The sequence below is a fragment of the Gloeophyllum trabeum genome (genome assembly GCF_000344685.1).
Source record: "Gloeophyllum trabeum ATCC 11539 unplaced genomic scaffold GLOTRscaffold_00005, whole genome shotgun sequence".
NCBI classification, from domain to species: domain Eukaryota; kingdom Fungi; phylum Basidiomycota; class Agaricomycetes; order Gloeophyllales; family Gloeophyllaceae; genus Gloeophyllum; species Gloeophyllum trabeum.
The window spans coordinates 209,031-233,126 of record NW_006920414.1 but is presented as its reverse complement, the minus strand read 5'-3'; the positions used below and the strand labels follow the sequence as shown (position 1 = coordinate 233,126).

At 53.4% G+C, this 24,096-nt stretch overlaps 7 protein-coding genes across 7 annotated transcripts; 1 reads left to right on the top strand and 6 right to left on the bottom strand.

Moving 5' to 3' along the window:
- Positions 1 to 791: 791 nt before the first annotated feature.
- Positions 792 to 2,632, bottom strand: GLOTRDRAFT_137956 (uncharacterized protein; the record flags this gene model as incomplete). The annotated part of the gene is made up of 3 exons (XM_007866709.1): positions 792 to 1,140; positions 1,198 to 1,415; positions 1,470 to 2,632. The coding sequence occupies 3 exons, from the start codon at positions 2,630 to 2,632 to the stop codon at positions 935 to 937; spliced, it is 1,587 nt and encodes a 528-aa protein (XP_007864900.1). The 3' UTR covers positions 792 to 934.
- A 1,780-nt stretch (positions 2,633 to 4,412) lies between these two features.
- GLOTRDRAFT_137955 (uncharacterized protein) lies at positions 4,413 to 7,081 on the top strand (the record flags this gene model as incomplete). Its single annotated transcript, XM_007866708.1, has 16 exons — positions 4,413 to 4,537; positions 4,585 to 4,648; positions 4,732 to 4,785; positions 4,840 to 4,875; positions 4,932 to 4,985; positions 5,047 to 5,196; positions 5,250 to 5,331; positions 5,382 to 5,438; positions 5,489 to 5,712; positions 5,765 to 5,837; positions 5,893 to 5,979; positions 6,038 to 6,079; positions 6,133 to 6,188; positions 6,237 to 6,364; positions 6,417 to 6,833; positions 6,889 to 7,081. 16 exons carry the CDS (start codon positions 4,413 to 4,415, stop codon positions 7,079 to 7,081), a joined length of 1,842 nt encoding a protein of 613 aa, XP_007864899.1.
- Positions 7,082 to 7,565: 484 nt separating this feature from the next.
- GLOTRDRAFT_128080 (uncharacterized protein) lies at positions 7,566 to 8,909 on the bottom strand (the record flags this gene model as incomplete). The annotated part of the gene is made up of 2 exons (XM_007866707.1): positions 7,566 to 7,701; positions 7,753 to 8,909. 2 exons carry the CDS (start codon positions 8,907 to 8,909, stop codon positions 7,566 to 7,568), a joined length of 1,293 nt encoding a protein of 430 aa, XP_007864898.1.
- Positions 8,910 to 9,837: 928 nt separating this feature from the next.
- On the bottom strand, positions 9,838 to 12,836 carry GLOTRDRAFT_137954 (uncharacterized protein; the record flags this gene model as incomplete). Its single annotated transcript, XM_007866706.1, has 6 exons — positions 9,838 to 11,257; positions 11,308 to 11,549; positions 11,611 to 11,836; positions 11,890 to 12,310; positions 12,382 to 12,527; positions 12,591 to 12,836. The coding sequence occupies 6 exons, from the start codon at positions 12,834 to 12,836 to the stop codon at positions 9,986 to 9,988; spliced, it is 2,553 nt and encodes an 850-aa protein (XP_007864897.1). The 3' UTR covers positions 9,838 to 9,985.
- Positions 12,837 to 13,154: 318 nt separating this feature from the next.
- Positions 13,155 to 14,887, bottom strand: GLOTRDRAFT_137953 (uncharacterized protein; the record flags this gene model as incomplete). The annotated part of the gene is made up of 3 exons (XM_007866705.1): positions 13,155 to 13,358; positions 13,410 to 13,647; positions 13,704 to 14,887. The coding sequence occupies 3 exons, from the start codon at positions 14,885 to 14,887 to the stop codon at positions 13,155 to 13,157; spliced, it is 1,626 nt and encodes a 541-aa protein (XP_007864896.1).
- Positions 14,888 to 15,156: 269 nt separating this feature from the next.
- GLOTRDRAFT_128077 (uncharacterized protein) lies at positions 15,157 to 16,002 on the bottom strand (the record flags this gene model as incomplete). The annotated part of the gene is made up of 3 exons (XM_007866704.1): positions 15,157 to 15,366; positions 15,428 to 15,665; positions 15,719 to 16,002. 3 exons carry the CDS (start codon positions 16,000 to 16,002, stop codon positions 15,157 to 15,159), a joined length of 732 nt encoding a protein of 243 aa, XP_007864895.1.
- Positions 16,003 to 17,037: 1,035 nt separating this feature from the next.
- On the bottom strand, positions 17,038 to 21,384 carry GLOTRDRAFT_74634 (uncharacterized protein; the record flags this gene model as incomplete). The annotated part of the gene is made up of 20 exons (XM_007866703.1): positions 17,038 to 17,410; positions 17,463 to 18,180; positions 18,234 to 18,416; positions 18,472 to 18,588; positions 18,638 to 18,673; positions 18,737 to 19,229; positions 19,285 to 19,432; positions 19,487 to 19,508; positions 19,569 to 19,667; positions 19,722 to 19,748; positions 19,816 to 19,829; positions 19,882 to 19,994; positions 20,152 to 20,213; positions 20,268 to 20,311; positions 20,362 to 20,451; positions 20,503 to 20,583; positions 20,633 to 20,656; positions 20,710 to 20,816; positions 20,867 to 20,971; positions 21,019 to 21,384. 20 exons carry the CDS (start codon positions 21,382 to 21,384, stop codon positions 17,302 to 17,304), a joined length of 2,958 nt encoding a protein of 985 aa, XP_007864894.1. The 3' UTR covers positions 17,038 to 17,301.
- Between the last annotated feature and the right edge of the window lie 2,712 nt (positions 21,385 to 24,096).

Here is a 24,096-nt window from a genome sequence, read left to right as displayed (position 1 = left end):
GGTACGAGTCCGCCAGCGCCCGGTCGCCCGAAAGGACCAGGATGGTGTCTGGCGAAGTGCTGCTGGACCGCTTCACTGAGTTGATGCGCAGCTCGTGCCATTGCCGGGAGGTGACAACGGTGTTGTCGACGGCGAGTACCGGGTCTGACTTCAACCTCTCCAGGAATTCTTGAGGAATAAGCGGCTTGGACAGATGCGAGGGCATTGCGTTTGCACAACGGGATATGTACTGGGGAGAGGTGGCTATCGGGTCAGCCGCCCCTTTTATGTGACTGTCACCTGCTTCTGCAGCGGATTCACTATGATGCCCCGACTCCCTGACGGGAACGGTATAGGAGGCATCAGGTCCCGCAGCTACAATACTCAATTTGTCGAACATCTCCCGCTTTCGCATATTCGCTGTGTGATCGCTCGCCATTGCGTTGTTGTGTCACTGGATGCTGCCTATGCATGCAGTACAGATGCGCAGATCCAAGTTGGTGAAGCGGATTCAGAGAGTACATGGATAACCGCAAGACCTCGGCCTCTTGAAGACGTACATGTACACCCCGAGTCTGCAGATCTGAGCGGTTGGGGAAGTGTGGGTCCATGTGTGCTCTGCAAAGTTAGCGCCTGCCATACATAACAGGCAATACATACTATCCACATAATATAACATCGAACATTGAATGTCCCGCGATATCGTTGCCACCGGAAGACTAGCCGAGAGCATGTCTTGTGCTATGTACGTTGCATTGAACATCACCGTGTCAGTTGCTACCATTTGGATCTATCCACACTTCGTCCAGCAACAATGCATTTTGAATGAATAACAGGTTTGGGGGCATTTTCTGTCGATTCCATGCTGTCAATCGCTGGTCGTCCACTGAGGTCACCTCTACAAGAATTGGAGTGCAGGATACTTGGTACCGGTGACCTCCTTAGATCCTGCACCTTACGCCGTCCCCGACAGGAGGTTCTCGGAGGCCCGCAATGCTTGTTTCCACAATCCCGGCATCAAGCTCTCCTGAATCGCCGTCTGCGACGGCAGCATCTGTTCCACACCGGCGCCCATCTCGCACGCTTCCTTATGCTTCTTCCACGCTGAAGCCTGGCACGCCCGGCCACAATACACAGCCTTCCCGACTCCTTCTATCAGCTCTGAAGCGAGAAGCAGCAATGAACGAATACGCACGATCTTGCACTTGGAACACAGACTCAGGCGCTCGACGTCCCGCCCCTCCAGCCTGCCGCAGCCGGCGCCCTCGCACCGGCGGAAAAGCGCGCCGCAGTATGTGTTGATCTTCGCGGCTCGCTCTATCTCAGCCCGCGGACGCGCGTCCGTGACCTCCACGATATACGCGTCAACAGCCGCGTTCCACGCCGTCGCCAGCTCCGTCCCATCCTGCTTGCTGCAGAAGCTGCGTCCCTTGGGGCTGGCAGCAGGGGCGTCAGCGCCCCGGCGTGTACCAGCAGAGAGGAGCGCTCACAGGGGCAACATCTGAGTTTTCGGCATGGCGTACGCGAACGCGGGGTCGACCACGCCGCGCGGGACCATCTCCTCCCTAACCAGGCGCACGATCTTGCCGAAATAGTCGTCAAACATCGCCTGCGCGCCCTGCGGCCCGAGGCGGCGCAGGTCCGCCTGGTACGCCGCGTCCTGCTGCAGCCGGCCCATGTTCGCTTGCATGCGCAGGACGTCGGCCGGGTCCATGCTCCCGGCCTTCATCTTGAGCTTGATGCGCTTCCGCTCGCTGTTGCGAATCCACTGGTCCTTCTCGTCCCACTCCTCCCAGTACTCGATCCCGCGCTTGGTGCAGCACCGCGCGTAGGGCTTGCCCGACCCGCAGCGGCACGTGTATTCTGCGGGGTACGGTTGGGGCCCCGCGGCGTGGCACGCCGCGAGCGCCTTGCCCGACCAGCAGGGGCACGGGCGCGCGGGGCGCGGCCGCCCCTTCGTTTCCGCAACCAACTTGAGAAACCGCTTCTTGTCTGCCCTGGCGCCGCTCAGCCGGTCCATGGGCAGACGTCCTTGGCTGTCACGCCTGCCCGCGTCGGCGCCGTGCGTGAGCAGGAGCTCGATCATCTCCCAGTCCTGCACGAAGCACGCGTACTCGAGCGGCGCCATATCGTCCACGACGACGTTCACGTCCGCGTGCTGCTCGACGAGCAGGCGGCACACCCACCTCGTGCGCGCGGCCATCCGCTCCGCGGCCACCGGGTCCGCGCCGCTGCACCACGACACCCCTCGGCGGCGGCCGATGTTCGCGACCGCGTAGGACGCCATCACCCACATGCCGAGCGCGAGCGGCGTGTACCCGTGCGCGTCCTTTAGGTCGATCGTCCCGCCTAGGCGGATGATCTCGAGCGCGACGCAGGGGCTGCCCATGTGCGCCGCGTAGTGCAGCCACGTCCGCGCGTCGGCGGGCGTGAACGGATTGTGCTGGGGGATAGAGGGGCGGATGCCGCCCTCCAGGGCGAGGATGTCGTCGGCGGTCATGTTCCCCGGCGTGAACATCTTGACGAGATTCGTGCGGATCTTGTGCCATTTGGGCGTGGTGGACATCGTTGTGTCGACCGCGAGCGTTGGATCTGTCCTCAGCTGGTCGAGCAGCTCGGGAGGAATGAGGGGTTTAGATGTATTCGTAGGCATTTTTTGTTGCCTGCAGGCTTGGACGGTCTTGCTGGACGAGGTCGCAGTCGCTGGGGCGCCCTTGCGTTCCACGAGGTGAAGTCATGCTCTTACAATAGAGCCGGTTGAAGTCTAACTCCTGATCAGCATAGCAAAATATAGTCATAGTCGAAGCATATAAGAAAGAAGGGTAATGCGTTATAACATAGGACCTTTGCACCTCCTTTTTCCGTAAAAGGGACGCAGATCACCTACAAATAAAGATTTCCCTGAGCTTGAATTGTCCGCTTCTCTCCGCTCGGCCCAAGTAAGTCTCTCTGTTATCAGAGAATGCTCTGACGCTCGTGATACTCCGCACCATCGTGGATTGCGTGTGTGGTCTCCTCGTGATAAGTTCTCGCAAAATGCCTGTTAAGTTGCTTCTCTTTGTTATCGACGCTGATGGAAGTATCCTATGAACGTCGTCGTCTCTTACTCTGAATCTGCCGTCTTAACCCACTATGCCACTTTAAGCCTTCGTGCCAAGGAATATAACTCAACGTGCTCGAGTATTTGCCTTTGGCCAGCAGTTTGGCCGAAGACTCGAAAGTTGAGGTAGGGGGCACGGGAACTTGTCATACCTTCTATTATCTCAAAGAGGGGCGTAAGTCGGTTGTGTGGTTCACTATTTATGACGTCTTCGTTCATTTCATTTAGCGAAACGCGCTGCTCACGCATTATGCCGTAGGTTGCAACTGGAATGCAAGGAGCAGCTTAATTCGTAAGCTGCAAGACTGGCGTTCATCCTGGCGGACATACAATTACGTAGTCCACTGTCCCCACTGCTGAACCCGGCTGAACCCGCTCGATAACAACTCCAACCGCATCATGTTCCTCCGAGACCGTGGACCGGATTCCCTCCCAAACCGATACTGGTAAATGGAACCCCCGCGTTAAGTCCGCACGAGTACTGACAATACTACCAGTAGTAACATTCCCTGGGTGGCTGGCACTGTGTCCCGAGCTCAGATACACGTAGATACGATAGCTTCCATGCCATGACGTTTACCGACCTTTGCTTGTCTGGCCAGTCTATTATGGTATGTATCGTAAATTGGAAATGTGTTGGATCGAGGAAGGTGATGAATGCACAGGTTTGCGATCCCTGCCTCCGTTCGCACCTCGACTGATAAGTGTGATGACCGCAGTGCCGCTGTCGTATGCATAGGCAAGTACGTCGCGACTTTTCGAATCACGACGTCTTCGTTCGGTACCAGTACCAGCGAAATCGATGTTTCTAACGGTGGCTCCGGGGCGAATATATCCAGCCTTCCAGATACTTTGGATTCAGGAGGTTCGTGCACTCCATGCTCCCCGCTCTAAGTCCACCGCCACACAGGCTGTACGTGGTGCGCGAAACATGCTCTTCAACCCTGAGAGTTACATCTATTATGAATAGATTCGACATTGTATCTGCACGATGTATGTCGGCAGCCACACGCTTACCCTTCCATATCAGTACGTCTACATTTATGTATATGTGGAGGAAACTCTGACAGTGAGTGCTGAAAGGGTGGTGCACACCCATTAGCGCCCCCAATCCGCCGACTATATCGGGTTCTCTGCCCGCCTCAGCGTCCTGACCGAGAAGGGCAGATTCGCATCCTCTGTTATCTCCGACTCCCAGCAATACGCCAGCCTTCGCAGTGTACTACTTAAGAACTCACGCGAAGCACCGAGTCCCTCTGGTAGAATTGCTTATCCCAGTACTCGCTTCACGTGTCCACTCGACGCTATCCAATCCTCCCTCCGTTATACAGTCATGCCAGCTCCATTAGTCAAAGAGTCGACCGTCGATGTCCTGGTCATCGGTGCTGGCCCAGCTGGTCTGATGGCAGCCAATGCACTAGGCCGGGCTGGAGTCAATGTCCGAATAATCGACAAGAGGTACGCTATCCCGTCGGGTCAAGCGTCCGCCACTAACAATGTCGAAGGCCCAAGAAAGTCGCGGCCGGCCAGGCGGACGGTATCCAACCTAGAATCATAGAAGTCTTCCATGTAAGGAGCGCTTCGCGCCTTCGCCTTCGTTTATTTCAACATGACCTGGACTCAATCTCAACATTGATGTCGCTCACTGACAGAGCTATGGTCTCGGTGAACGTCTTCTTCGCGAAGGCTGTCGCCTGCACATGGCAGTATGTCCTATCACCGGACATCCTTGGTTACTCCTTAATCCTTAATGTCTACAGGCGTTTTATAACCCAGGGCCAGACGGTGGTATAGAGGTAATTGTGCTTTGGTACATTGCAGGAGGAACTTACGTGGACATTCTCTTCCTTAGCTTACCAGCCGTGCGAGAAATATCTCAGCCGCGACAGCACGGTTCCCATTCGCCGTGCGCATACTATCCCTTGATCCGGTATTCGTGTCACTGACGGGAATTGCGCTCTCCACAGCTAACCCTGAACCAAGGGGCTATTGAATCAATCTTCCTAGACTCCATGCGAGCCATGGACCTGCAAGTGGACAGACCTATCGTACCCAGCTACCTAGAGATTTCATCCGACGAGGCAGAATTACAGAATCCGCAGTCTCACGCGGTGAAGGTAACCTGGAGGAAGTCCCAATCAGGGCTCACATCTCAAGTATCCTTCTCTAGGTTGTATTGCAACATCTGGACGCCGAGCAAATCGTCGAAGAGACTGAGATTGTGAAGGCAAAGTACTTAATCGGAGCGGACGGTATGTCACCTCCGTCGTACAGCGAAGCAGAGGGCCTTATCATTGTCCAGGCGCGCACTCGTGGGTGAGGAAACAATTCCCTATTACTATGGACGGCGAGCATACCGGTAAGGCCACTGCCACTTCCTCTCCGCTGTAACCTTACTATTGACGTCAGACTACGTATGGGGCGTCGTTGATTTAATCCCTGACACGGACTTCCCGGATATCCGTAATCGCTGTGCAATTCACTCCAACAACGGTTCCTGCATGATTGTTCCCCGCGAAGGAGACCTGGTCCGCTTATATCTGCAGCTAACGGATGACAACCTAAAGCGCGTCACGAACCCAAACACTGGTAAACCCGACATTAGCTACTGCAATCCTCAGCAGCTGCTGGAGGTTAGTGATGACTCCTAGGCCTGACCTCTGTCCCGTGCTCATTCCTGGACAGGTGGCTAAGAAGACATTTTATCCGTATCGGATTGATGCCGATGGCGAAGTCGGCTGGTGGACCCTGTACATCAGTACGCTGGCGGCCTTATTGAACCTTACTTTCTCAGATTGAGCATACTCATCTAGTTGGTCAACGTGTGGCTTCACAATTCTCGATCAATGACCGGGTGTTTATTGCTGGTGACGCTTGCCACACTCATTCCCCGAAAGCCGGTGAGGAGTCCGTCCTACTCCATCTTGCGGCAATAACCTTTAACGCAACAATGCCCAGGTCAGGGCATGAACGCTAGCATGAATGATACTCACAACCTTGGTATGATCCCGGCGTTGCTTCAGCACTGATCCCTAGCTTATCGAGAGCCGTAGCATGGAAGCTGAGTCACGTACTCCGTGGCTGGGCACACCCGTCACTGTTAAAGACTGTAGGTGCCTTCCTAATCGTTGAGGACATTTCCTGAGCGTGCCATCAGTATGAATTCGAACGTCGCCGATATGCCCAAGATTTGATCAACTTCGACAAGACATTTGCCAGGTTGTTTTCCAATAAGCCTCGAACAAAGGACAATCAGAACGGTGTGACACACGAAGAATTCGTCGAGTACGTTTTTCCCTCATCGCAGAAGTGGTCGGCTGTTTGAACTCTTCGGTAGTGTCTTCAGCAAGGCTGGGGGTTTCACGAGTGGGATCGGCATTCACTACAACGAGTCTCCGATAGTCAACCCCACGTACCAGTCCTTGGTGGCCAACGTGGTCGTCGGGGAACGCATGCCGCCCCAAACCATCATTCGGGTGGCCGATTCGTGGCCGTTCGAGCTTCAGGACCTCCTACCTGCTGACACGCGATTCAAGGTTGTGTTCTTTACTGGGGACTATATGAATCCGACGCAAAGAGACAAAGTCCTGGAATTAGCAGAGAAATTGAACCAGCCGGAGAGTTTCTTGCGGAAATTCACTCCCAAGGGCGCTCGCTCGGGTGACGTCTTCGATTTATTGACCATCGCCGCCTCGAAAAAGGAGCAAGTCACTTACACCGATTTCCCTAAGGTCTTCAGGCCACATTGGTCAAAGTGCGTCCTGAAGTTGTGTTCTTTTCCCCCCGACTGGAATCTAACATCCACCAAGGATATATACCGACGACGTCGATTTCTCTGGCAAGGTCGGCGGAAAGGTGTATTCCTCCTTCGGTGTGGGTCCTTCCGGTGCTATTGTGGTCGTCAGACCCGACCAATATGTCGGTATGATATCACCTCTTGACAAATTCTCCGCCCTAGACGACTACTTCTCGTCATTCATGACACGGCCGGCCCCTCTATAGTCTTGAGTCATACTGGACTTCGTACAAGAGCAATGTATCGCCAGCGTAATACTTTTCACAATCAATGTACAGCCTGACCTCCAGGTCGATTACTGCAATTCAAGATAAAGAGGGAAGCCTCTCCGACTCTCGGAACGAACTCGTTCATACATCTACTTCAGAGATCACTTCCTGAAAGTCCCTCACCATCTTCTGGTATAGTCCGGGCATCAAGTCTTCCCGTAGGACTTTCTGAGATGGCAATATCTGATCTAAGCTGGAACCGACGACACATTCCGCCTTGTGCTTCTTCCACGCTGAAGTTTGGCATGCCCGACTGCAATATACCGCCTATCCAATACATCAGCATCGCCTCGGGGCATTACAGGGAAATCCACGCACTGTCTTGCAATTCGAGCAGTTTTTGAGACGTTCCACGTCTCTTCCCTCTAGCTTCCTGCAGTTGAGACCCTCGCACGTTCGAAACAGGGCACCAAGTTCACTGTCAATCTTCGCGGCTCTCTATCTCAATACGCGGACGCAAATCTGTTCCCTGGGATATATACTCGTCGACTAGATTGTTCCACTCCGTTGCTCGCTCCGCGCCGTCGTCCTTACTGAAGTAACTGCGTCCTCTAGGACTAGATCTCCGTGAGTTTTCGCCTACATGGCCACGATAGTGAAGCCCTTACATAGGTAGAAATTGGGCCTTGGCCAAAGCGTACGCAAAGGCCGGGTCCACTAGACCTAGAGGCACCATGAGGTCCTCGACAGGACGCAGCAGTTCCTTGATACATGCGACCTGTTCCTGGCGAATGAATTCAGGATCGACTTGACTGAGCGCCGACCTGAAGCCGGGATCGTTGTTGATAGACAAGAACGACCGCATGCTTTCAGCGAGCTGCGATACATCGACTGGCGGCATCCCATCGGACAGCTTGGGGAACTGTAGCGCCTTCTTCTGCACGTAGCATATCCATTGTTCCTCCTCGTCCCATTGCTCCCAGTACTCTATCCCTCTCTTCGAGCAGCATCTGCCGTACGACTTCCCAGAGCCGCAGCGACACACGTATAAGACAGGGTATGGTTTGGGCCCTGCCCCATGGCACTCTGAGATCACCTTGCCTGACCAGCAGGGACAGATCCTGGGCGGCCGACGTACCCGTTTCCCTGCCGCCGCAACTAATTTATGAAACCTTTCCTTATCATCCCCCTCGCTGCACAGCTGTCCGACAGGAGACTCGTCCTCATCCTGCCTGCGCGGCTCCGCGCCGTGTACCAGGAGGAGTTCAATCGCCTCCCAGTCCTTGGCGAGGCACGCGTAATCAAGGGGTGCCATATCGTCGACCACGACGTTGACATCCGCATGCTGCTCGACCAGCAGGCGGCGGCACACCCACCTCATCCTGTCGATGTTCTTCTCTGCAGCTACCGGATCTGGACACAGGGCCCAGGGAGTGCTGGCATTAGCATCTGCAACAATGAGAGAGGACCACGACGCCATCATCATGCCACGCGAAAGTGGTGTGTGTCCTTTGTTGTCCCTAGAGTCAATGGTGGCGCCTAGGCGGATGATCTCCAGCGCAACGCACGGGTCACCTATCTCAGAAGCATAATGGAGCCACGTCTTGCGATCTTCGAGCGTATAGCTGGTTCCTAGTTCGTCCTCGGGCAGTACAACGGGGCCATCGGGAGAGTTGCCGCCAGTGTCTGTCTTGACCAGAGACAGGCGTATGCGACGCCACTCCTTCGTCGTGACCATACTTTTGGTCGCGTCAAGTTTTGGATCTGCTTTGAGCTTCTCCACGAGATCATCAGGAATGAGGGGTCTCGAAGTATACGAATGCATTGAACGCCAGTGGTATCAGCGAGGGATTGCAATGCGCAGAAACCAGCGATGACCTCCAGGGACGGGACGCTGCTTCTGGTTATTTGCTGGCTGCAGTTAGTCCTTCATAATATGTATAAACCAGGAACTCCACGGACCAAACCTAGCTCGTCCCATCATCAGCGAAACGTCTTCTGAGCCTTACTATCCCGGGATTACGTTACGCTAGTACAAGCCACATATCCGGCGCTATACCCACCCTAGAGCGAATAAGGCCTGCTCTGCACATGCGTAGCACGACCGTCATGACAACAGAAGCATCCTCGGCACACTCAATAGTATTCTAGCTATTCAGGAAACCGCACAAAACTAGGAGACTTCGCGTACCATGCAAGTTCTTGAAATGCGCTCACAACCCAGATCCGAAAGTCCGTGCTCCCGGGTGTCGGGGGTGCATGCGGCTGCTCGACTCACAGCTCGGACCGCCTCGAACGCATCGATTTGTTAGGGCTGCTGACCCCACGTCCGCCATATACCTGGCTGTGAGAACTCTTTTCAATTTAGCATTGAACTTACCTTCCCCAGCATCCCGTGCCCGCAGTTCGGTGGAGACCGTCTCGATGTTGCTCTATAGAGCCATCCAGTTGGATCCAACAAAGTTAACACCGCCCTCTCGGAGCCATCGTCTAACTTGCCTCTACCTTCAATTGACTTACGGGTACATCGCACTCGCATGAGCCTAATCTTGACCCACCAGTCTTCTGCTGCCCGTAATGTCTCAAACCTCGACGAACCAAATATGACGCCTGTAATCGATCTACAATGGCAGACGAAAGTGATATCGCAATACCGCCGCGATTCTCCTCCGGCTCCTGGCCTGAAGAACGAGTGCCAGTCGTACCATCGCCATGAGGGGCGGACGGAATTTGTCGAGGCTTCCGTTTGATTGCACAGCGTGAATATACTATACAGTGACTAGACCTTTGCACCGTGAGAATAAAATAATCAATGTTTCCTTCGGAGGGAGTGCAATGAACAACACATGAGAATGGGAGTGGACAAGTGAAAGGAGAGTAGATAGGTAAGAGACTCAGCGCTCAGCCCTTCCATCCAGGTCCGATCGGTGCAGCTTCTGCACTTCCAACAGGAACTCTACGGGGACCGCCGCCTCGGCTGATACCTTGCTTGAGCGTTAACTTGGGTCCGGGAGCTGCAGGCGGTTTCGAGGTAGATTGGACAGCTTTGACAGTGGGCGCCGCTTTACTAGTGGTCAAGGAAGCAGGAAGCCCCGCACGCCCCTTCACACGTTTGTCATTGTTCTCCTTGTCGAGGGCACCTGGTGCTTGTCGCGTCCGACCGGATGCAGCAGCGCCGGCTTTCTCTTTGCCCTTCCCTTTGGCTGCTCTTGTACGCAAATTGGGTACAATTGCCTTTTCTCGCAAGGGGCTGTCGTCGTCTTCCTCAACTCCGAGTTCTTGTGCAAGAGCCAAAGCCGGTTCTGCCCGGACTGGTGCAACCTGCGTTTCGAGTTCCTCCACCTCTGCTTCTTCCGCAAGAGCCTCCAGTGTCGGTGGCGATAGAGCGGGGTCTGATGGCGAGTCGGCCAACATGAGGATGCGACTGAGAGGGCTGGGTTTCGCTGGAGAATATGCGTGGCTCATGCGATTGGCGAAAGGCTTTGCGACAGGGAAGGGGCGTCGAGCAGGCGTAGCAGGGGGGAATATAGGGTTGCGAGACTCGGATGCAGCAGGAACGTCGTTCGGTTGGAAAGAAGAGGCTACTGGATCTGGGGGTGCCTGTAAGGCTTCGAGGGTAAGAGGGCTGTGCTCTGAATGGGGTATCTCGGAGGGTATCGACGTTGAGACAGGGGGTATAGAGGAAGGTGGCGCTAGCAGCGAATCGGGAGGAGGGAGAATAGAGGCAGGAGAAGGAGGCGGCAACACGAAGGACGATGGGAGTAATAAAGGTTCAGATGTTCGTGGAGGCGTCAAACTCGTCTTGAACGTTGGCGCGGGTAGCGGTGGTAGCAGCTCAGTTTCGAACGCAGGCACCAATTTCGTCGGACTAGTGCCAAGGGAGGAGCGCCTTGATACTCTGACCCGCTTCGCGCTCGCACCTTTGCCTACTGCAATGCTCATCGCAGCCTTCACCGGAGAATGTCGCTGCGACTTGGTCAGTGACTTTGAGAGTCCCTTTCGAGGTGACTTAGTCTGGATAGGGATATTCTCTTTCTCCAGGACGATATCAGGCGAAGGCCTCTTCTTCACCGCAGCCGCTGGCATAGAACTTGCAGGCGTTGGAGGCAGCTCGGATAACATCTTCTCCACCTGCCATGACCGCATCTCTTCCTGCAGCTTGAGTTTCTCGGCCTGAGTGATCTGTTAGTGCGGTGAAAAAAAGAGTTGTCCAGTATCATTACCTCCAAAGCAGCTCGCTCTTTCCCAAGTCGAACGGTCGCTTCAGTAAACTTCTTTCTCTCCTCCTCGAGCTCCCTGGCCCGGTCCTCGAGTCTCTCCTTCTCCTCATCTCTCAGAGGAGCAGTCATCAACTCGCATGAGACGTCTGCATTCATCGAGCCATTGATGCGTTCATCTTCGGCATACCGGTCGAACATCTCCTGGATCTTGGCTGTATGCTCTGCAGACTGCATCCGCGCTTGTTCTGTCCCAAGTCAAGGGCATCGCATCAAGAAACGACGTTGTAGGGATATTCTCAAACGTACCGAGCTCAGCCTTCAGACCGTCAATTATACCTTGTAGTTTCTCGACTTCTCCGTCGGGGGCCACTTTGGTCTGCGTACTTGATGTGGAACTTGCAGAGGCTGAAGTACTGCTACGAGCCAGCAAGTTCAAGGAATCCTTCAACGCGCCAAGTAAAGAGTTCAGTTTTCCACTAGCAGCCCCCGTAGGTGAGAGAGGAAATAGGGCTGTCATAGTCAACGGCGCGGGCTTCCTCGTAATGTCATTAGTCAGAGCACGACTGAAACCCACATGAGACTAACCTCTTCGTCATTCTCGGACACCATAGTCTTGGCTAGGTGCACGACCGATTGCAGCTCGTTCACTGTTCCGAGAACCATCTGCCTCAACTTGAAGTTCTCCTCTCGTAGCTCCTTAGCAGCCTTCTCCGCGTGCTCAAGCGCGACTTCCAGAAATCCCTTGCCTTTGCCCATTATCCCTGCCCCCGTAACGGTGCCGTTCGCACAGCGCATAGTCATACTGCTGGCAATGGAACCCAGTTTAAGTTGCGAGTCGGACAACTTTGCCCACTTCTCGATCGTGCGTTCCATCTCTTTCTCTTTCTTCTTAATCTCGGCGTGGTGCGTCGCCCGTACTGTCTGAAGGGTCGAGCGAGTTCGTTGGAGTTCGCCAGTGGTCTGTTTGTGAGCGGCTTCGGACGATTGAAGAGCACGGTTGACGGCGCTAATTAACAGCATGCAAGGAGGAGTACAAACCCTTAGTATCAATAAAATGATCAAGTGTCGTCGACGTACGCTAAGCGACTCTTGTAGGTTTCAACGTCTCTTTCAGCATTCGCCGCTCTCTCTTTCGCATCCGCGTGCATGCTCTTAAGTCGCTCGTGATCATACGACAGAGTCCTCAGTTTCGTAGTCAAGTCCTCCGTACGAGCCATATCCTCCTATATTCACAGAAAACTTGTGTATCAATATAGCGCTCACATTGATATCTGCTATGTACCTACAATCCTCTGGCTCAACATCGCAAGCAAACACTTCACGACCTTCTCAGCATCCGCGTTGGACAGGCTCTCCAGACAAAGGCCAGGCGCATGAGTGAATCCATGGGCTATAAGCTGATCATTGATGAATTGTAGGCTCGAGCCCGACGAAAACGACTCGTTCGATGTGCCTTCTGAGAACGGAGAGCCAAAGGGCGAGCCCTCCAGTGCCCAATGTACGGTTCTCCTAGGCGTATGCGCCATGACCATGGGCGGTACCCTGTGCAGCTAAGCAGACGACGGTGGATGATGTTGTCGGCGTTGTGGGGAACGGCGGCGAAGGCCTCGAGGCGACGCGAACGACGCGACGCGGTCACGTGATATCCCTTTTCAGTCCTCGGTGGCTTCGCTCGTTTCTCAGAATCCATTCAGACTCTGAACAGGAGCATCGCCCCTCTGACACAAGTCTGGTACAATACGTACGATGTAATGAGCAATACTACTGTATCTACGAACGGACTACAGTCCCAGGCAGAGCGGTAAGCGGGGCGCAAAAGCATGAAGGCAAGCCGAGCAACGGGCTAAAAGCTACTTGGCATCAGGTGGAGTATTTCCTAATATCAGGTCTGTATCCCTGAGCAATTGCTTGAACATGTCGGGCATAAGATATTTCTGTATCGCGACTTGTGACGGCAGCATTTGCTCCGCCTGCCCATCCGGCCCAGTCTTGCCACAGATAAGCTTGTGTTCTTTCCAGTTACTTGCCTGGCACTGCTTACTGCAGTAAACCGACTGGAAAAGTGAGATTAACGAGACACAGGATGTCCCAATAGAGTTACTCACTATTTTGCACTTGGAGCATACCAACAGCTTTGGTACGTCCTTCCCTTCGAGTTTCTCGCAGTTCGATCCCTCGCAAGTCCGGTAAAGAGCGCCGCAGGATGTGCCTATCTTCGCCACTCTCGCTATCTCAAGAGGGTCCCGTGGGTCCGTCCCTTTAGCGATATACTCGTCGACGAAGCCGTTCCACTCCGTCGACGTCTCGATGCCTTCCTCCTTGCTGATGCTGCGACCATTGGGTCTATCGAGAAATTATCAGTTCTTCACTCTTCGGATCACGGTCACGTTACCACTCACATTGGGAGACCACAGTGCCGGGAAAGGGGATAGCAGAACGCAGGGTCGACCAGTCCGCGAGAGACGAGCCTTTTCTCGACCTTGCGAGCGAAATCGTCCCAGAAGACCCAATTCTCAGTCTTGATGCCCCTCTTCTCCTGCGCCAGCCTGTGGACGCATCCAAAGCCGAAGCTGCCGTACAGATCTTGCATGCGCTCCAAGTTCGGGCCTAGTCTGTCGAGGACCTTCGGGTCCATTCCGGCGGGGAAGACATTGCTCCTCAAACCTTCCTCGACGGGTATGAGCCGCAGCGTCCGCGGGTCCCATTTCTCCTTGAACTGCATATTGCGCTTCATACAGCACTTCTCGTACGGTTTCCCGGAGCCGCACCGGCAAGCGAAGTCGAGAGGGTAAGGTATCTCCTCTCCCCTTCCGTGACATTCGGATAGCAGCTTCCCGGACCAGCACGGACAAGGTTGGGCTGGTCGTTGACTGATTTTCGACATGTCTCGGACTAGCTCTCTGAATCGGGTTTTACTTTCTCGTGACTCGAGTCTATCCACAGGGAGGCCGCGAGGGGAGCGGCGGTTTGGATTGGCGCCATGTTCAAGGAGTAGCGTTATAAGTTCCCAGTTTTCCACTTCGCAAACCCTATCCATAGGCGCGTAGTCTCCAACAACCAGGTTAACGTCCGCGTGTTGCTGGATGAGGAGTTTGCAAACCCAGGCGATCCGGATTATCATGAGGTCTGGCGTCCCAGGCTCTTTCTTCAGCGCAGGCTGCGACCACAACATCCGTCCGTAGTGCGTATGCCGCATACCTGTAATGAGTACCAGCTCCGCCAGACGCTTGAGACCAGATGTCAAGGGCGTGTGACCCCCAGCGTCCTTCCGATCGATTGTTGCGCCCATTCGAATCATCTCCAAGGCTACGCATGGATCGCCCGTCTCAGCTGCGAAATGAAGGTAGGTCTTCTTCTTGGTTTCCGCGTACTGCGACGCATACGGCTTAGGGACACCTTCCGGCGGAACGACAACGTCAGGGTGCATGGAGCCCTCGTGTCTCTCCGGTTTGAGTATCAGACATCGGATGTTGTGCCAGTGCGGCTCGAATGACATGGACAAGGTGTAGTCCAGCGGCTCATCAGCTGCCAGTTCTTGCAGTAGCTTTGCGGGGATGAGCGGCTTGGTTGAAGATACAGGCATGGTAGCGGTTGAGGAAAGGATTCGCGACTGACTCGGCTGTAGGTCCCGCAGTTTGCAGTCGCGTCGCGTCGCGTATGGGCGCTAATTGACGCGTCAAGATGGCACGCCGAAAAAGGTGACTCTCCTGCCTATTCCGGGCGTCTCGCTGGGTCGCTCTGAGTCTCTCATGAGTAAACTATCCACGGTCATGCCTCAGCATATCAGAAGGGCAAGATAAAGATAAATTATCAATAATACAGGGGTGGCATGCGCAGTTCGGACAGTTATCATCAAAGACGGAGCGCTACTGGGTATGTATTCCCAAGGATGAGATCCATATCTTCAACGAGACCCTTGAACATATTAGGCATAATATACTTCTGAATGGCAGCCTGAGAAGGCAACATCTGCTCCGGCTGTCCATGCGGGCCAGTCTGACTGCAGATAAGCTTGTGTGTCTTCCAGTCACTTGCCTGGCAATTCCGACTACAGTAGACGGACTGGGACGGGGAGAAGCATAGAGTGAACCAACACATATGTGAATTAGCCAAACTTACGCACCATCTTACACTTGGAGCATAGGAGCAATTTTGTTACGTCCCTCCCTTCCAGCTTCTGGCAGTTCGCGCCCTGGCATGTTCGATAGAGAGCACCACAGGAGACACCGATCTTAGCCGCCCGCTCTATTTCGATGGGTTCTCGAGGATCAGTGCCTTGGGCGATATAGTGGTCGACATAACTGTTCCATTCCTTCGACGTATTTTCGCCTTCCTCCTTGCTAAAACTGCGGCCATTAGGCCTAGCGAAAGCGCTCAATCATGCGACAGAGTTGAATCACCATTTACCACTCACATAGGGAGACCAGTGTGCCTCAGAATAGCGTGGACAATCGCAGGATCAACCAGCCCACAAGGTACCAAAGTCAGGTGAATCTCGCGGGCTAGCTTCCCCCAGAAAAGCCAATCCTCGCAGGAATTGCCCCTCTTCCCTTCGGCCATCCTATGGACGGCGCCAAAGCCGAAGTCGCCGTATAGTGCCTTCATGCGCTGGAAATTCTCACCGAGCCTCTTCATCACCGCAGGGTCTATCTCGCTGGGGAACACATTACTCCGATAACCGATTTCCTTGCATTGCATTCGATTTGCTGCGTCCTTTCGTTCCACTTCTCCAGAAACTCCATATTGCGCTTTGCACAGCATTTCTCGTACGTCTTCCCTGAGCCACACCGACAGGCGTACTCACGAGGCCAACCTTTGAGACCTGTAGCATGGCATTGCACCAGTGCTTTGCCCGACCAACAAGGACAAAGTCTAGCCGGCCTTTCAGTGGACTTCGACGTTGCTTTCGCGAGTTTCCAGAAGCGCATCTCGTCGTCGGTCGATCCAAGCTTTTCGACAGGGAGACCACCCGGCGATCGTCGATCCGGCTTAGCACCGTGCTGAAGCAAGAGGGTTATGAGATCCCAGTCTTGTACTTGGCAAGCCCTGTCGAGCGGTGCAGAGTCCCCGACAACAATATCGACATCCGCATGTTGCTCGATGAGAAGTTTGCAGACCCATGCGATCCGAACTATCATGAGGTCTGCCGTGTTGGGTTCCTTTTGCAGCGCAGGCCGCGACCATAACAATCGCTCGTAGAGTATGCCTCATGCGAGCCACGAGCGTTATCTCTGCCAAGCACTTGAGGCCCAAAGTCAAGGGTGTATGACCCTCCCTGTCCTTAAAGTCAATCGACGCGCCCAGTCGAATCATCTCCAATGCTAAGCAAGGATCGCCCGACTCAGCGGCGAAGTGAAGATATGCCTTCCCCTTCTCTATGCTGTATTGCGACGCGTAGGCAGGCGGTACGCCTTCGGACGGAATGATGGCGTCTGGCGGCATCGATCCTTCGTGTCTTTGCGATTTTAGTACTTAGGGCGCATCGAAGATTGGGCCAATTCGGCTCGAATATGAGAGACAGTGTGTAATCCAGAGGCGCATTGGCTTCGAGTTCGTGTAAGAGTTTGGGAGGGATGAGATGAAGGAACGGGCATTGCGGTTGAAGAGAGGCCAAGCTCGCGACGCGCCGCGTCCAGGGCGCTACTTGACGCGTACAAGAAGTTGTACCAAACGATTGAATCCTCCTGCCAGATCAGGTTGTCTTGAGACTTGACCGTGTCAAGAATGAAGGGTATATACCAATGCAAGCGTCCCCACCAAAAGATCTGATAATAGTAGTACAACAATACATGCGAGTGTAAGCAAATTCGACACAAGCGAGAGCAATTCCAGTAATACATGTTCTTACGGTATTAAATAAGCTATGCTGCAGTAATGCTATCATGATGAGTGCAGGTTGCAAGACGACAAACGACAACAAACATATATAGTGTAGATGCCCACCACAAACCCAAGAAAACAAGACATATATGCATGAAGGAGAGACACAGGCTATGGTCATGAAGGGGATGGCGCGTGGAAGTCTAGTAGCGCTCGTTTTCGACGTTCATCGGCGAGATGCAGCATATTCCTTAGACTCTTCTCTAGTACCGGTTTTGTCAGGACGCTATACCGTAGTCAGTTTATGCAGTCAATAAAGGCAGGCCGGGCCCACTCACTGATCTACTCCTGCTTGTAGATACTCCTCCTGATCCGTCAATAGTGCGTTCCCTGTTACGCCAACCACGAAGTCCTGTCTACCCGCTTCTCGCAGCCTTGCCACCGTATCAAGACCGGACATGACCGGCATCTGATTGTCCAAGAACACAGCCGCAAAACGGGTGTCTTCCGCCATCGGCACTCCCGTCCCAGAGCCGATGCCCTGCGATGACTCAGAACCCTGGCTGCTTGGCGTTTCCGACGAGGGCGTTGGCCTTGACCCGCCCAGAATCATTTCTAAAGCCACCTCACCATTCTCGGCTGTCGAGACGCGGCAACCAATCCTCGTCAAGAGGCGTTTCATGAGCATCCTGGTTAAGGGGTCATCGTCGACCACCAGCACAGGCAAGCCACGCTCGAATTCAGCAGGCGGCGTGGCAGGAGCCGATTGATTTGATGAAGGCGTGCTCCCTAGTTGGTCGAGTGTTGCAGAAGATGATGTCGAGGGATTCGTGAAGTCATACGACGTGAACTGTCGTGGTCTCGGTAAATCCACGTGAGAGGGCCGAACAGTCGTCCGTTGTATCTCTGTGGGTGTGAGGGACTCAGGTGACGACAGCTCACCAATCTCGGGTGGAGTCGATGTGCGAGGCGCCGTCCCAGTATTCGCGTCACCAAGGGCCCGAGTCAACACTGGAGTTTCCCCCGGTTTGCTAGGCACCAGCTCGACCATTCCGCCTGAAGTGTAACAAATTAGAGCGGGCCTAGTTGTAGTGGATAATATGACAAACCTTGCTCCATAATGGTCGTGAATGCAGATGAATTTCGCTTATTAGCCGACGTTCGCGAGGGCTTACCGCCTGAGTGCGATGACTCCGGCGCGAATGTCATGTTGAGGCCCAACTCATCCGCACGCTCGACCAAGTTGGGTGGGGGTGTGAAGCCTTGCATGGTCTTCGCGCCGACGCCAAGGGCTAGATATCAAATAAGTCTCAGTCGGTACTACTCGACATTGCATTCGTTACTCACGAAGTTCAACCCAGAATGTTGACCCCTCCCCAGCCTTGGACCGCACACCAAGCCTACCACGGCTTAGCTTCACGATCTGCCGCACCAATGCGAGACCCAAACCAGTCCCTTTACCGCCTTTGACATTCCTTAGTGGGCTGCTTGCACATAATATATCTAAACGTACCCTGTTGTCTGCCTTGTTCCGTCTGATTGAACGCAGCTGCAATTGGTCAAGGTAACGGATCCGTCAGCACCTGCGTGCGTTGGCAATTTGCATACGTACAGAACAGTTTGCTTTGTACCATGTCTTTGGGTTTAATACCACAACCTGTGTCCGTAACTTCTATCCTCACCACGATCCATTCCAGCGGATGCAATTGCGAGTGATGCAGATTATGTTGGCTCAGGTGCGTGGCAGACAATACATGGTGGCCTTGAACCTTCTCACCAAGACCCATCTCCGCGTCCGAGATCGCCGAGTCGGGCAACTTCGAGCTATCCGTGACGTCTGTCGCGTCAGTCTCTGAACGGGACGGACCGTAAGATGAACGAGGCATGGTGGATTCGGGAGAAGGTAATATTAAGCGTGTTTTGACACTGAGCTTCCCGCCGGACTGGGTGAACTTGCAAGCATTACTGGCGAGGTTCGTGATGATTTGTCGCAGGCGTGTCTCATCCCCGCAGACGATGCCGTGCTCTTCCGAATTCTCTTCCATAAGCTTCTCCACTACTTGAGGGGGATGCCCCATGGCCTCGTAAGCCGCTCGTCGAGCAACCTGGCATGCGTAGATTTAGTCTCTAATGAAGGTGAATATCGATATAGTCACAAACCAAATCGATGTTTTCGTCAAACTCCGTCTCTAGTGTCAGATTACGAGCATCCGTGGCAAGCTGTAGGGGCACAAGCATCGATCGCATGACCTGGTGGAATGCATAGGGTTTCGACACGGATTCGAAACGACCACTGTCCATGCGGTTACTAAAGAATCATGTCAGCGAATTCGACGAACGAAAGGGCCTAGCATAGACGTACAAGTCCAGGACATCATTCAGCACTAGGGGTAAAATGCACACGTGAGAAGACATCTTTGACTGCAGAAATATCACACCCTCACCTTTGGACATCATACTGAGACTTCCTTCCAAAGCCTTGAACTCAATTTGCTGAGATTTGGGTACCGCTCCGGCAGCTTCCATATTCTGGACCGCTAACACTACACATACCAAGTCAGACGCGCACGAATAGCACACAGGATTCTCATACTCACAGGCCGTATTGAGCGGAACTCGCACCTGTGGAGATCGAAAACAAATCCAAGATTAGTCCAATCTGCCGAAGCCAAATACTACCGGGCAACTTATCATGGAAGACATATCTAAGGGCACACGTCAGTAGCGTTTTCCACTTTTGTAATGAAACCAGCGTACGAGGTCAATCGCCGCTTGGAATCCGCCGCCTTCCGTTCATTGATCTGCGCCTTCTGCGTCGCCCTAAACTGGATCTTCAGCTGGTCGCGCAGTGTGTAAAGCCTCCTCTCAGCCTAGACATCGCGAGCGAAAGAAGCATGTCAGTAAGTCAATTGAATGACGTCAGACAGCGACGCGAGGCGGAAATTCGGGCAGTTGCGGGACGATAGGGTTTAGATTGCAGGATAGGAGGAGATGAAGGGCGTCGCGTCAGAATGAAGTAGCTCTCACGTTTTCCCTCATGTAGTGCACGTAGAGAAGGAAGGACTGGTAGACGAAGTGGTTGATGAGGTCTGGTTGGGAACATTAGCTGGAATACTACCTGATAGACATCCAATAACACTCACTTCTTGTCCATGTGTGACGGTCCGGCAGGATGAGGACGCAAGCACTGACAGTTCATGAGCTTCCCCCGTGGCCAGAGGGACAGAGGTCGCTTACAGAATGAAGAACACCGCAGCTCCAATCATGTGGGGTAGTCGATGTTGCTTCAATCCGAAGAGCGAAATAGTCGCCAACCCAGCCGTCCAACTACAGACCCGTGCATTAGCGTCATTTCCTTCATATGATCTGGGCACTTACTAGAATGTACCGAGGAAATCCTTGTTCCCGCACGTGAAATACGAATGCTTGACCTCATTGGTGTAGAACCCGCAGGCATACCTAGTAAAAGTTATTGGTAGGTGCACTTCCGGGCACAGTAAGTACGTACATGAACACGACCTGATAATAAGACCTAACCGACTAAGGTGACTGACTGGGAAGTCGAGCCAGAGATGAACGACTTACCAGCACCAAGTCGAGAAGCAAAGAAACACCTGGTAAAAGACATTTTGGTCGCGGGGCCAGTCGTAGATTACCATGAACGGGAGCGGCACCGTCACAGCAGTACAGATCTGGAGACACTAAGTACCAGAAACCTCACGGTTATTCAGCGACTACGTACCCCGTAGTAAAAGATCTTGTCGGCGAGGACTAACGGCCCGGGTATCAACCCCAGAGCGAGTGCCCAGTTCAGTACGTAGAAGAGCGACGCCCATATCGCAAGGGGCTATAACCAGGTGAACGAATGTAGGGCATAGCACACTACCCACGTACCTTCTTCACAAACCAGTTCTCCTTCCGATAGTGCTGCTCACTGCGCTCGTCAAAGAACGACAAGTCGAAGAAGCCCGTAATCGCGGGCCAGACCCGCCACCGCAGGATGATGAGCGGCGTCGCGTATGCCCAGAACCCGTCGGGATGCGGGATGAAACTCTCGTGATCAGTGTTCGTCCCGCCCTGCTGGTGGCTGCCTGTCTTCTCCGGCGACCCGCCATGCTCAGACTGCGTCGCGGAGCTCTTGATCTCCTCCGACCACGCCCGGTCGACAACCACCTCGTCCACGGTCCCGTCGTCGTCGAATGTCTCCGACTTGCCGGGGAACGGGCGGCGGTAGCTCCCCTCTCCTGCGGACTCGAGCATCACGGACGACGTCGACGGCGCCGAAGCGCTGCCCAGCCGCTTCTTCAGCAGCGACCAGTGCAGGCTCAGGTTGTTCTGGATCCTCGCATTCTTCTTCTGTCTTTTCTTGGGCGTCCTGGGGGCGGATGCGGGTGCGGGCAGCAGCGCCTCTATCGCGGCGGGAGACACAGGGGCGGTCGTCGAGGCTAGCGTCGACGTCCTCTTCTCTCTCGCCTCGTCCATCTTGACCCTCGTCGGCGTGTTCAGGTCCGGCATGGGCAGCAGCTCTTCCCCGCACTTGCGTGACGAGGAAAAGGAGGCCCCAGCGATGGATCCCCGGCCAAACACCATGGTGCTGCGCTGTCGTCGCCGAACGTCCCGGCTCCGAGTGCGAGTGCGACGGCCACGAGTCCGTCCTCGTTGTCGGCGGCGGCTGCGATGAGAGATAGAACCAAGGGAACTCGAAATACCAAAGCTGGTCTCCTCCCACGCAAAGTCCCTTCGTATGAAAGTCGCCTCTTCGGGCCTGGTCTCTCGTCCAACCGAATTTGAAACGGTACCTGGCAGCGGTTTATGACGTCGGAAAAGACCCAGGATTGCCCGAACGTGCGGGTTGCCTTACAGAGTTTGCGCCCTATATTCTGCCGCGGACCACGGTTAGGAGGATTATGGTGCGGGCCACCTAACTACCACCACTTCGGTACAGCGGTCTGAAAATTTTTCGACATGTAGATTGGTCCCAGTACATCATTTTGTTCTCTGGGAGGCTACCTAACTGCTTCAGAATGACGCAAATGACCATAGAAAATTGGCATGTCTGCTACTCTATCCGGGCAATGGTCATTTAGGTTGAATTATGTAATAATACATATACCAAATATGGTAATTAGCAGAAACGAATCTGACTCAAAAGTATATCTCCTTTAATTTAGATAATTCCTCTTGTGGACTTGCAAGAGGGTTAAAGACAAGAGGGAAATTTGGACCTTCCATATGTGTTGTACAAAAGTGCAAGGCGGAGGGAGGTCAGGAGGAGCTTGAGAGGGGAGTCGAGGAAATTGGGAGAATGTACATATATAGCATCATATCCACAGAATGGTTAACATAGAATAAAGTGCAAATCAAGATTTCGATACATGCCCTTCATTTTATAAGATATGTCGGAGGACCAACACAACTGCACAGCCTCTGCACCGAGGGGGGAGGGCACTCATTTGCAATCGGGACTGCTTGAATGTCTGTGTGCCAATAAGGAAGCAGGAGCTTGTACAGGAAATATGATTGTAATAGTTATTTACAATCCTTATTGTCCCCAGGCTATCTTGTCCCACACCCCCTTGCCCTGCTGATAGATCAACATGAATACTCTTGCTACATGTAAACAGAAAAGTATCCATCATGAAATTAGGAAATGGAATGTTTTTGGGCTGCTAGGGCTGCTGCCAGCACTCCCATCATAACATACTCTGAGACACCTAGCTCACCTCAGTCTTCATGCTATTCCTGACTTTTTGTAAGTGCTGAGAGGTAACTTATATAAAGCTTCTGCCATCCCGTCTTCCTTGTCTGACTCAATATGATCAGAATGGTGATCAAACACCTGTTGAAGGTCATCTGTGCCACCATGCACCACACGGGTATCTATCCTTGTTTGCACCTACAGCATCATATCCTGTAGTGTACTAAAAGTTTATCTTCATCCATTTGCACCATCGCACCTGCCTATTGTGCTCAACATTTCACAACACCACCAGGATTTGCAGCTTAAACATCTTACCCTGACATTTTGGGAGTTACAGCCTTAAGTGCAGGACAATAGGTTGTAGAATCAGGAATTCAGACCACATAACTTCCTTTGTACAACTTTCTACCCCACAACACCCATACTATCATTTCGGGGGAGTTGGTCAGCTCCAGTCGGGTTGGTTAATGGACTGAAATATTCGTAACACTTTCCACATTCCTTTGTGCTCTTGGCTGTCTCACTCACAGGGTATATAGCAGCCATCTATTAGGTTTAGATGGTCTGAATCACTAATATCAAGGTGCACAAAGCGCAATGAGCGAAATGGTGTGCTTAAGCCTCCTTCCTAAATGGGATTTTCGCCAGATCTCCAGCTCTATAGCCAAGCAGAGGGTCTGAGATACATCGTGGTAGGGTTTATATGGTATTTAAATCTATCTATGACAGCCGATTTGGCTGAGAATGTGCGTGAGGCATACCACCGTCGTGCAAGGGGGTGTGTTGGTCAATGCGGCGTGACCTGGCGTGACACATCTCCCTGCTACAACAGCAGGAGTCACGCGTGACGCATCTGACCAACTCACCCCGCGCCGTATGCGAAATCGTGCCGAACTCATCAAAGGGCTGCCGACTGCCCACCCGTCCACTGTTCTGCTTTTCTGAGTACATAGAATGATAGACAAGGCGGCATTGCACTAGACTGCAGAAACCCGATGTTCGTAACTCAAGGATTCATAAAGATACAAAATAAATGAAGGGATACCTGACCAACTCCCCCGAAATGATAGTAGTTGTGACAAATTGGGTGTGGTCAGGGATGTCCGGGGTCCGCCCGTCGGGATTGCCACTATCGGCCATGGGAGAAAAGCAGTGCAAAGAAGGCTGAATGTCAAATGAAGCCGTCGGATTTGCCTTGTCAGGTAAACCCGCCGCCTCTGGAGTCTCCTCGAATGCGACATGTGGTGATGCAATCAGATAAATGGCCGCGC